This window comes from Oncorhynchus clarkii, chromosome 12, assembly GCF_045791955.1.
Source record: "Oncorhynchus clarkii lewisi isolate Uvic-CL-2024 chromosome 12, UVic_Ocla_1.0, whole genome shotgun sequence".
NCBI lineage: Eukaryota > Metazoa > Chordata > Actinopteri > Salmoniformes > Salmonidae > Oncorhynchus > Oncorhynchus clarkii.
In genome coordinates, this window is record NC_092158.1 from 69,516,768 (window position 1) to 69,529,472 (window position 12,705).

The following is a 12,705-nucleotide window of genomic DNA, read 5'->3' on the forward strand; positions in this document are numbered from 1 at the left end:
AGGCGCTGCAACACTTCCTTCAGCAGAGAGACTCTACCCTTGCTCCATCCAATGATTGCATCTTACTGAACCGGTATTATCCAAGAACTACTTTGTCTTTGAGTTAAGACTTTTTCCTTCAAATTCAGAGTGTAGCCATGGGCTCCCCTTCCCCCCCATACACCTAATATGTTCCCCCTGTTGATGACGCTCATTATACATTAAGATTGAACCAAAAGATTACATGTAACAAATATAAAATACAAAACAATGTGAATTTGAATTCAACAGTAATGTATGTTGATTCTAATATGTATAATATTCAATTATGTTTCTATATGATAATAGCAGTATTAATAGTAATATGTAGTATGCCATACATTTTTTTTATTTATTTTTTAACAGTTTCTGTGCCTTCTTACCCTGAGGAAGGCACAGTGATGCCGAAACGTTGGTAAATACCCATTAAATTGCTGGGAGTTTATATGCTGTTAGTCAGAACCTCCACACCAACACATTTTTTTCTGGGTGTGCGCCAGCTCATGTTTTTTTAATAACTCTTCACCAGGCACAGCCAGAAGAGGACTGGCCACCCCTCATAGCATGGTTCCTCGCTAGGTTTCTTCATAGGTTCCGGCCTTTCTAGGGAGTTTTTCCTAGCCACCGTGCTTCAGCACCTGCATTGCTTGCTGTTTCTGGTTTTAGGCTGGGTTTCTGTACAGCACTTTGTGACATCAGCTGATGTAAGAAGGGCTTTATAAAATACATTTGATTGAAAGATTCCTCGACTTTCAAATTTGTTTTCCCTTAACAGTGAGAGAGAGCAGAGTTCTCTACACTTATTGATAAGAATAGTTACACACTCAAACACACAGTAACCATCTTGAGGCATCTTTTCACTGTGTTGACTGTAGGACCAGAGATTGAAGCCTGTCCCTGCGCTTGTGTTATTGTAGCTTTGGTGAATTGGATGGAGTAGGGTGAAGTTGCCCCTAGACGCTGATCCTGGGTATTTTCCCCCACTAATGTGGATTTGGGGAGAGGAAGTTGATCCTAGATCTGTACTTAAGGGAAACTTCACCCGGAGCAACAACGGGTTGAGGGAGGTGGTCAGTAGCGTGCTACTTCAACTTCTTAGTGTCGACACGTTTGGTCTTCTTGGCCAGAGCGATGGCATCCAGGTGCAGGTTACGGTTGAGGATGACAGAACCACAGGTCAGAGCCCCAGCCAGTGCACCAGCAAAGCCACACACAAACACATCCTGACCTGTACACAGAATACAAACATCAACGCGCAGTAGAAACCAGAGCCGATAGCCCTTTAATACTGAAGTCAAACGTATGACTTATCCAAATGCTAAGCCATTAGTTAGCCTATCGAAAACAGACATATAGCTAGCTTCTCTATGATATATCCTTGGACCCTATCAGCCATATAAGTATCTGACCTGTGAGGTAGAGGTTCTTCAGGGGTGTCTGGGGCCTCACGGTGGCATTGCACTCAGCGCTGAAACGAGCTGTGCCATGGTCTGCTCCATAGATCTCCCCTTTTGGGGCTCCAATGTAGTGTGTGTTTGTTATGGGTGTTCCAGCCTCGATGAACTCAACCTAAAGACAGACCGAGAGAGACAAGGGAGACGCATGTTTCCAGCGAGGTATTAAGTTACACCATTTGTCAAAATTGAAAGGAAGGGTGTCTATGTTACAACTTACTAGTGCATCCTCCATTGAGATGTTAGGTTTCCTGGAAAAAGCATTCTAGCAGAGTTTAGTACGAATGGGCTAAATGCTCTACCTTGTCCCTGGTAATCTTGGGGAAGACGCTCATCAACACCTCCAGAATCGAGTCACAGAATATCTGCTTCAGCTCCTTGTAATCAGTCCCTCTGTTGGTCACCTTGTCATCCTTCCACTCCTCAAACCACTCATAGTTAGCAAAGCTCACCAGACTCAGGGTGGACTTGCCTGTGGAGAATGGGAAACGAAAAAGGGGTCGAAACATGTCTGTTCAGCCTTCATTCTGATGGCATCAGATATAGTTAGTCGTGTGCACTTCCAAGAATCTATATTACAAAATGTTTTGGTATGGTGTAGATCAGAGACCAGCAGGCTGGGTTTAGGAACACATTGCAACACTAATGCATTAACATTGAACAGTCAATAGAATGGAACTAATCAACTTAAGACTTTGAAAAGACTCTGAAAAGGCATTTGATAGCCTGGACAGAGCAACCATCTGGTACCTAATAGAAACAGGATTCTGTAGTTATGTTGTCTTTAGTATTTTGTTCCAACTGTTGTCTTGTCTGTGTTTCCATTCATAAAACATTTCACACACACAAAAAAAAAAAAGACAGTCTCACATCAGGAATAAAACTAGAACAAACATCTAACACGACAACCCTCAGGGGAAAGGGGCAACCTAGAAACACCTGGAGGAGAAATGTCCAGGCGAGAGCAGCCTCAACTGGCACAACCTGGAAAAACTTACCTCAGAACCAAGTAAGATGTAGGACAGTAGTCAATGGATTATACTCCTTATTAGGAGCCAAATGTTTAAATAAGTAGTCAGTCAGTGGATGATTCATTTCCAAGGATAAAATTATTTATTATGGTGACTCAGTGCAAACACTAGTCTCGTTTCTGTACCTGGTGATCGTTCCTCCCAGGTGGGATCTTTGGCTGATGGAGAGGCAACAAAGAGGATGGGAACACTTTTCGCTGACTCCTCCCTGTTACCCTTCAGATAGGTCTCAACCCTGTAACATCCAGATAAATGGGTATAGTAAGATGCTGTAGTTTTTATAGAGCCTACACTAAAGAACACTTCACCGTTCTCAGATTCTGATGCTCATATACAATGCATTTGGAAAGTATTCAGATCACTTCTTCCACATTGTTACGTTACAGCCGTATTCTAAAATGTATTCAATTGTTTTTTCCCCTCAATCTACACACAATACCCCATAATGACAAAGCAAATTTTGTATTTTTGTTATGTTTGCAAATGTATTCATATAAAATATTACCTTTACATAGTATTCAGATCCATTAAATCAGTACTTTCTGGAAGCACCTTTGGGTATGACACTACAAGCTTGGCACACCTGTATATGGAGAGTTTATCCTATTCTCTGTAGATCCTCTCAAGCTCAGTCAGGTTGGATGGGGAGCGTCGCTTCACAGCTATTTTCAGGTCTCTCCAGAAATGTTTGATCGGGTTCAAGGTTAGACTCTGGCTGGGCTACTCAAGGACATTCAGAGACTTGTCCCAAAGCCACGTCGTCTTGCGTCGTCTTGGCTGTGCGCTTAGTGTAGTTGTCCTGTTGTAAGGGGAACCGTCGCCTCAGTCTGAGGTCCTGAGCAGGTTTTTAAATCAAGGACCTCTTTGTACTTTGCTCTGTTCATCTTTCCCTCGATCCAGACTAGTCTTCCAGTCCCTGCCGCTGAATAACGTCCCCACAGCATGATGCTGCCACCACCATGCTTCACCGTAGGGATGGTATTGGCCAGGGGACGAGCGGTGCCTGGTTTCCTCCAGATGTGACGCTTGGCATTCAGGCCAAAGAGTTCAATCTTGGTTTAATCAGACCAGAGAATCTTGTTTCTCATGGTCTGAGAGTCCTTTAGGTACCTTTTGGCAAACTCCAAGCGGGCTGTCATGAGCCTTTTACTGAGGAGTGGTTTTCGTCTGGCCACTCTACCCTAAAGAAAACTGATTGATGGAGTGCTGCAGAGATGATTGTGTTTCTGGAAGGTTCTCCAAACTCCACAGAGGAACTCTGGAGCTCTGTCAGAGTGACCATCAGGTTTTTGGTCACCTCCCTGACCAAGGCCAGGCCCCCCCCCCCCCCGATTGCGCAGTTTGGCTAGGCAGCCAACTCAACGAAGAGTCTTAGTGGTTCCAAACTTTTTCCATTTAAGAGTGATGGAGGTCACTGTTCTTGGGGACCTTCAATACTGCAGACATTTTTTGGTACCCTTCCCCAGAAGTGTGCCTCGACACCATAATACTGTCTTGTGAGCTCTACGGACAATATCTTCAATCGCATGGCTTGGTTTTTGCTCTGACATGCACTGTCAACTGTGGGACCTTATAAAGACAAGTGTGTGCCTTTCCGAATCATATCCAATCAATTGAATTTACCACAGGTGGACTCCAATCAAGTTGTAGAAACATCACAAGGATGATCAATGGAAACAGGATGCACCTGATCTCAATTGCGAGTCTCATAGCAAAGGGACTGAATACTTATGTAAAATAAGGTATTGTATTTTCTATACTTTTGCAAAAAATTCTAAAAACCTTTCTTCGTTTTATCATTATGGGGTATAGTGTATAGATTGAGGATTTTTTCTCTCTTTTTTACTTTTTAGAGTAAGGCTGTAACAACAACATGTGGAAAAAGTGAAGGGTTCTGAATACTTTCCGAATGCACTGTAGACCGTGCTTGTTAAACAGTGTGAATATCTATTGAGGTTCCAACATGTGAAATTAGTGTAGTGGTGAGTGTAAACTGATACTATCTATTTTGACAACACCACATTTTAGTTTATACCAAACAGATTACTGTAACAGCACAATCTTTGATGCACACAGTAAAAGGTAGTGAAATACAGAATGTGACTACATAGACTCACTATCACAGTCTCATGTACCATAGGTTATGTAATGTCACTTCTCTCTCGAAGCCCACACCACGATACCTTACACAATATTTGCCTATGCAACACATCCGATATATGTTAATAAGGACAAATAAGGTGTAAATTAAAATAAAATCGACAAGTCATTAGACAGTGGGGCCTACGGGGACACGCCAAACATTTAGGGTTAAACAAAGAGAGGAAGGACCTACAGTTCATCCATGTTGTGCTCTGTGAAGATCCAGTAGTTGTCTGCTTTGAGGCCCAGGTCCTCCTTGGTTCCAGTCAGGCCCAGGAAGATGCTCAGACCTCCCGCCCCGTTTTTCATCATACCAAGCTGCTTCTGGATGGCTGAAGGGCATCACAAGATCATACAACATTCATGATTAGTAGGGATGTGCATCTTTCCCTTTCAAGAAGATTCTATATGTATCAAGATAAATGGGCTCTAACACACTAAGTTTTAGTTTGAAATGATTTGGTTTGATTAAGAGGAACAAATCGATGCGATGCACTAACATTTCTTGCATAAACACATTAATTTTAAATTCAAATCTGCAGCTGATGGAGCTGTGTGTGTGTAAGTGATGTATAGATCTATGGTGTATGATTAGGAATAGGCCTACCTCTCATTGGTCAGTGCTATTTGTCAATGCTATGGACAGAATGCAGTTTAACTAGGCTACTGACATTGCCTTAGTTTGACACTGAAGTAGAGGAAACAAGTGTAAAAAAATGTAGGTATTTTCAGAAGGTAGAAAGTAATTTGAGCCCAAAAATTCCTGTACCTGCAATTTGTAACATTTTAAGTGATTCTCTGACCGATGCATGCTACATTTGAATCGGTCTGGGGTCTCGATGCACAGATACCTTTTGAACCGGGGACCGATGCCCAGTGGTGAACTGTTACATCATTAATGATTAGGCATCACAAGAAACATTATCTAGACAAGTGTCAACTAACAATTCAGTCTTCTTAAACGCAGACATCTTGAACATACACCTTAATACCCTCACCCACCTGGCATGTCCTGGAGTTCCTTAGGCAGCAGCTGCTGGTAGGTGTTGAAGATGCCGGCGTTGGAGATGACCATTGGAGCATGCACATGGACCTCCTCTTGACCCTTCATCACGCTCACACCTGAAATCATGGGAACCAGAGGTGGTCAAATCTGACCATCTGTGTGATCAATCAATTCATGTTTCAACCAGTCCTATTCACCAATAGCCTCCTTGTTGTCGTTGAACAGGATGCGGTTGACTGGGGCGCGGACGAGTACGGCCCCCCCGGCTTTCTCAACGATAGGGATCATGTGATAGGCGATCTCACTGGCTCCTCCTATTGGGTACCAGGCACCAGTCAGGTAGTGGCAGACCATCAGGCTGTGCATGGAGAAGCTGGCATCCTTGGGCATGTTACCTGCAGTTACACAACAAAATGGAGTCCTATAAAAACCACACTCTACAAAATTGATGCAATTAATTTGTTCCACGTGGAGAGAATGTGTGTCCCCCAAAACGGCACAAATTAGTGAACCACATAGGGAATAGGGACACAGTCTATCATTTGAGATGGCTGTGGTTATGCTCTCCACTATCAGGAACTACAGCAGCCTACCCTACCGTAAGTGCCAAAAATGTAGCTGAAGATGACCCTGAGGTCATTGTTCTTAGTCAGCTCGTTGACCACCTCTGTCACGCTGCGAGACGCCATGCGGAAGAAGAATGACAGACGATTGGCCAGGCCTGTGTACACCAGGAACTTGGCCAGGGGGACAGGAATGAGCTTTAGCAGACCCAGGAACCAAATGTTGTGTCCTGCTTTCTGTAGATGGAATACATACAGTACCAGTCAAAAGTTTGGACACACCTACTCATTCAAGGGTTTTTCTGTATTTTGACTATTTTCTACATTGTAGAATAGTGAAGACATCAAAACTATGAAAACACACATGGAATCATGTAGTAAGCAAAAAAGGCATTAAACAAATCAAATGTTATTTGTCACATGCACCAAATACAGCCTTCACCTTAGAGTGAAATGCTTACTTACAAGCCCTTAACCAACAATGCATACAGGAGGTACCGGTACAGAGTTAATGTGCGGGGCAATATGTATGTAGGTAGAGTTAGTGATTATGCATAGATAATAAAAAAAAGAGTAGCAGCAGCGTTCTGGGGGGGGGGGGGGGGGGGCAATGCAAATACTCTGAGAAGCCAATTGATTAGATGTTCAGGAGTCTTATAGCTTGGGGTTAGAAGCTGTTTAGGATCCTTTTGGACCTAGACCTGGCGCTCCAGTACCGCTTGCCATGCGGTAGCAGAGAGAACAGTCTGACTGGGGTGGGTGGAGTCTTTGACAATTTTTATGGCCTTCCTCTGACACCGCGTAGTATAAAGGTCCTGGATAGCAGAAAGCTTGGCCCCGGTGATGTACTGGGCCGTACGCACTACCCCCTGTAGTGCCTTGCGGTCGGATGCCGAGCAGTTGCCATACCAGGCAGTGATGCAACCAGTTAGGATGCTCTCGATGGTGCAACTGTAGAACTTTGAGGATCTGAGGACCCATGCCAAATCTTCTCAGTCTCCTGAGGGGGAATAGGTTTTGTCTTGCCCTTTTCACAACTGTCTTGGTGTGCTTGGACCATGTTATTTTGTTGGTGATGTGGACGCCAAGGAACTTGAAGCTCTCAATCTGCTCAACTACAGCCCCGTCGATGAGAATGGGGCCGTGCTCGGTCCTACTTTTCCTGTAGTCCACAATCATCTCCTTTGTCTTGATCACGTTGAGGGAGAGGTTGTTGTCCTTGCACCACATGGTCAGGTCTCGGACCTCCCCCCTATAGGCTGTCTCATCGATGTCAGTGATTAGGCCTACCACTGTTGCATCATCAGCAAACTTAATGATGGTGATGGAGTTGTGCCTGGCCATGCGTTCTTGAGTACAGGAGGGGACTGAACACACACACCCCTGAGGGGCCCCCGTGTTGAGGATCAGCATGGCAGATGTGTTGTCACCTACCCTTACCACTTGGGGGCAGCCCGTCAGGAAGTCCAGGATCCAGTTGCAGAAGGGGGTGTGTCGTCCCAGGGTCCTTAGCTTAGTGATGCGCTTTGAGGGCACTATGGTGTTGAATGCTGATCTGTTGTCAATGAATAGCATTCTCACGTAGGTGTTCCTTCCAGGTGAGAAAGGGCAGTGTGGAGTGCAATAGAGATTGCATCTGTGGATCTGTTGGTGCGGTATGCAAATTGGAGTGGGTCTAGGGTTTCTGGGATAATGGTGTTGATGTGAGCTATGACCAGCCTTTCAAAGTATTTCATGGCTACAGACGTGAGTGCTACGGGTCAGTAGTCATTTACGCAGGTTACCTTAGTGTTCTTGAATACAAGGACTATGGTGGTCTGCTTGAAACATTTAGGTATTACAGACAGAGAGGGAGAGGTTGAAAATGTCAGTGAAGACACTTGCCAGTTGGTCAGCGCATGCTCGGAGTAGACGTCATTGTAATCCGTCTGGCGCTGCGGCCTTGTGAGTGTTGACCTGTTTAAAGGTCTTACATCGGCTACAGAGAGTGATCACACAGTTGTCCGGAACAGCTGATGCTCTCATGCATGTTTCAGTGTTACTTTCCTTGAAGTGAGCACACAAGTTATTTAGTTAATCTGGTAGGCTCATATCACTGGGTATATGTAGTCTGTAATGGTTTGCAGGCCCTGCCACATCCGCCGGTGTTGTACGAGTCGATCTTAGTCCTGTATTGACGCTTTGCCCGTTTGATGGTTTGTTGGAGGGCATAGCGTGATTCCTTATAAGCTTCCGGGTTATAGTCCCGCTCCTTGAAAGCGGCAGCGCTACCCTTTAGTTCAGTCCAGATGCTGCCTGTAATCCAAGGCTTTGGTATGTACGTACAGTCACTGTGTGGACGACGTCCTCAATGCACTTATTGATGAAGCCAGTGACTGATGTGGTGTACTCAATACCATCGGAAGAATTCCGGAATATATTCCAGTCTGTGCTAGCAAAACAGTCCTGTAGTTTAGCATCTGCTTCATCTGACCACTTTTTAAATAGACCGAGTCACTGGTGCTTCCTGCTTTAATTTTTGCTTGTAAGCAGGAATCAGGAAGATAGAATTATGGTCAGATTTGCCAAATGGATGGCGAGGGAGAGCTTTGTACGCATCTCTGTGTGTGGAGTAAAGGTGGTCTAGAATTTGTTTCCCTCTGGTTGCACATTTAACATGCTGGTAGAAATTAGGTTAAACTGATTTCAGTTTCCCTGCATTAAAGTCCTCGGCCCCTAGGAGCTCCGCCGCTGGGTGAGTGTTTTCCTGTTTGCTTATAGTGGTATACAGCTCATCGAGTGTGGTTTTAGTGCCAGCATCGGTCTGTGGTGGTAGGTAGACAGCTACAAAAAATGCAGATGAACACTCTAGGTAGTTAGTATGGTCTACAGCTTATCATGAGATACTCTACCTCAGGCGAGCAAAACCTTGAGACTTCCTTAGATATCGTGCACCAGCTGTTGTTCACATAAATGCGTAGGCCCCGGCTCTTACCAGAGGCTGCTGTTCTGTCCTGCCGATAGAGTGTATAACCTGCCAGCTGTATGTTCTTAATGTCGTCGTTCAGCCCGTTGGTAGGATAACCGTGCTTTCAGTTTGTCCCATTAATTTTCCAGCGATTGAACGTTAGCTAGCAGGATGGAAGGCAAGGGCAGATTAGCCACTCGCCCCCTGATGCTCACAAGGCACCCTGATCTCTTAATGCGAAGTCTGTTTCCTTCTCCAGCAAATAACGGGGATCTGGGCCTGGTGTCTGTATTATATCCCTCCCGTCTGACTCATTGAAGAAGAACTCTTCATCCAGTTTGAGGTGAGCAATCGCAGTTCTGAAGCTCTTTTCGGGCATAAGAGATGGTAGCAGCAACATTATGTACAAAACAAGTTACGAACAACGCAAAAAAACAAACAAAATAGCATGGTTGGTTAAGAGCCGATAAGACAGCAGCCTTCACCTCCCGGCGCCATCAGCCAAATATATTTTATGTTTGAGATTCTTCAAAGTAGCCATCCTTTGCCATAATGACAGCTTTGCACACACTTGACTCCACAACCCTTGCCCTCAACACAGATGACAAACAGACCAGTCCCCAGATGGTAGCTCCTCTTTTCCAAAGTGCAATCTCACAATTCCTTGCATTTGGCATATAATGCATAAGTAGGGAAAAGGTTCTGAGCTCAGATAACAGCACAAGGCAGTTAGCATGAACCACAATTTCCAATAACAGCAGCAACATTAGCACAAGCATAGCAGTCTAATCAGCTTTGCAAGATGAATACTTAGTTGACCTTAAACATCAAATAAACAATCACCATTACTGTTCCATTCAAACACTTGTCAACTGATATCTACGGTATGAAGTTATTGATGACATCATGTAACAGCACCATACCTTGACCAGCCTCATATACTCATCGATGGCCGCCTCCTCCCCAGGAAATAACTTCTTCAGCTCGTCAGGGAAACGGCTCCTGCCACTGTAGATGGGGTAGGTGCGCCTGTTTCCAGGAGGGCCCAACACCACCTGGTCAAAGGGGTTGTCCAGTGGCTCCCACTGCAGCTGACCATTGGTCAGCTGGTCAAGCATGCAGCGGAAGGGCTTATGTTCCAACAGGTCCCCGATGTAGTGGATACCTGAGGTGGAGGCATGATTGATAGATGTATTTTATTATTAGATCGTCTTATATATTTAGGATGTCTAGCTCACATCACATGGGCTTATAAACCACAGTATTATTGATACATAGTTTGCATTTACAGTGTTTCACACTTGGACACAAACTCACAATTTTTGGGTTGTTGAGACAAAACCAGGCTAGGGTCAGCCCAGGACATGTGGTCAGGACATGCATTCAATTTTTTTTTAGGAACTTATTCAGGGTCTCAACTTACTGTTGAGAGTTGGAATAGTAGAATACATAAGGTGCCATTTTTCTCTGTGCCCCATGGCAAAGTGTCAAACTGCAGGAAAATTTCATTTTTTTATCTTTTCGCTGTCAAGAGGGGGAGGGCTCTAAAATGTGTAGGGAAATTTTACTTAGAGCCCTCAAAAGGCTAGGGCTGGCTCTGTCTGCATGAGTGTGTATCTGATGTAGGAATGCAGAACCACAAGCCACTATGCAGAACCCCACCACCAAGAAAAAGTTGCCCATCCCTGGATTAGGTCACCAACAGAAATAGACTTGGTTCGTCGCCACTACCACTTCTGAGTAAAGGAAGGTATCTACCACATTTCGTAAGGAAAGGTAAACTGATAGCTGCCTTCTAGGTAAGGGAAGGTAAACTGATAAGAGCCTTCTCACCCACGTCAAACTCAAAGCCTTTCTCTGTGAAGGTGTGGCAGCAGCCTCCAGCCCGATCATGTTGCTCCAGAACCAGGACCCGCTTTCCAACCTTAGCCAGCAGCACCGCCACCCCAAGACCACCAATTCCACTGCCAATGACAATGGCATCTAGTTTCTCAGGTACTTTACTGGCCAAGAAACCTGGTAAGGAAGAGTAATAAAAACATACAATTAACACAGATATTGTCAGTTAAATCTTCTTACATGAAACAAATAACGATGTGTTCCAGCAATATTATCCCACGGACTGTGCAAAGACAGCCTAGAACCACGTTTCCATCTAACCATTTCATGCGGATGAATTACCTGACCCATGAAAAAAAAAGTTACGACCGCATTTTCATGGAAACATTAAAATGCAGTACAATTATATAGGCATAAATGCAACTCTCATTTGTTCGTTCGATATGGTGGGATCTTTGTCGGTAAAATGAATTATGCTATAAATTAATTATGTGCACTACGTAATTACACACCGCGTTTTATCCGCAAAAAAAGTCAGTGATGGAAACACATGTCTGGTGGTTTTATGCAGATTTTTGAATATTCGAATGAAAGTCTGTTCCAAATTGGATGAAAACCTAGCTAGTGGTACTGAAACAGGTGTTTGTGTAGCAGCTATAAACATGATATAGTGCGGGGTGGATTTCGTTTCAAGAATGAGTTTAGTCACGAGTGCAGTACAGCAGCTTTGGCCAGCTTGTGACCCAGTACCGTCGGTGACAATCAGTGTAGTCATAAGATATTGTAGAACCATTGACATGGTTTAACAGACGAAATATTTGCCTGACCTGCTTTCCTACTTCAAATGAATGCTAATACTCTTGCGATACATGTGAACTACAAAGACATTTAATTATGCAACAAGATATAACTTTCGAAACACACACAGGACAAGGGTGACTGCCCCAAAAATATTTACAGAATGTAAATCTATTTGCGCACATATTCCTAGGAAACTATATTTTGTGCATGCATTGGTGATCGGTCAAGCCTTGTGTCCACGAGACTCACCCTGCTTCAGAACTTTGTTTTTCTCCTTCTTTTGGGTGACCAGTGGTTTAAGCGGCTCACGAGTGTCGATATCGAAAGGATTTGGTCCGGATGCACGGAACACATATTTGTATAGTAATGCAGCTAGAGCAGCACAAATGATTGCTACAATGATCCACATTTTACGATTTTTAATCGGGGCACCTTCTCACTTTTCGAAGTGGACACACACTTCCGCGTGCGAACAAGTGGTTCAGAGCCACTTGGAACCCTTCCACGCATGACAGACAGCACATGTGTTTATGGTCGTATCTCCGTCGTTTTCAACCAAAGAACATCAGGATTACTAAATAGTGTAAAAACGACGCCCACAGCTGATTCGCCCAGACGGTATAATGAGGATTCTATTAAAGTGACCCGGGCTCAACGCGCGTAGTTTCCACCGGGTGAAAAGCAAGCTGCCTCCCAGGCATTAGCCGGCTGCACGTACAACTCAGTTTTAGTCGAATTAACGTCAGATTTGACTTTTCGCAGCAGGTTAGGATAATTCACGTAGCAGGTTATGATGATTAGGTTGAGGTTAGGAAAATAGTTATATACTGAACAAAAATATAGACACAACCATTTCAAAGATTTTACTGCGTTACAGTTCATATAGGTAAATTAGTAAATTTAA

General features: G+C 44.1%; 1 protein-coding gene across 1 annotated transcript; it reads right to left on the minus strand.

The window, feature by feature from the left end:
• Positions 1-346: 346 nt before the first annotated feature.
• LOC139421125 (all-trans-retinol 13,14-reductase-like) lies at positions 347-12,477 on the minus strand. Its single transcript, XM_071171715.1, has 11 exons — positions 12,051-12,477; positions 10,995-11,177; positions 10,085-10,326; positions 6,250-6,451; positions 5,849-6,046; positions 5,648-5,767; positions 4,839-4,977; positions 2,629-2,738; positions 1,775-1,944; positions 1,428-1,587; positions 347-1,246 (listed from the first exon to the last, which is right to left on the minus strand). Exons 1-11 carry the CDS (start codon positions 12,208-12,210, stop codon positions 1,101-1,103), a joined length of 1,830 nt encoding a protein of 609 aa, XP_071027816.1. The 5' UTR covers positions 12,211-12,477; the 3' UTR covers positions 347-1,100.
• Positions 12,478-12,705: the final 228 nt, after the last annotated feature.

Coding starts and splice junctions, on each gene's coding strand:
- LOC139421125 (XM_071171715.1), bottom strand. CDS start 12,210: ATGTGGATCATTGTAGCAATCATTTGTGCTGCTCTAGCTGCATTACTA. Junction 11,178..12,050: donor AAACAAAGTTCTGAAGCAGG/GTGAGTCTCGTG, acceptor CTTCCTTACCAG/GTTTCTTGGCCAGTAAAGTA. Junction 4,978..5,647: donor GGAACTCCAGGACATGCCAG/GTGGGTGAGGGT, acceptor GATGCCCTTCAG/CCATCCAGAAGCAGCTTGGT.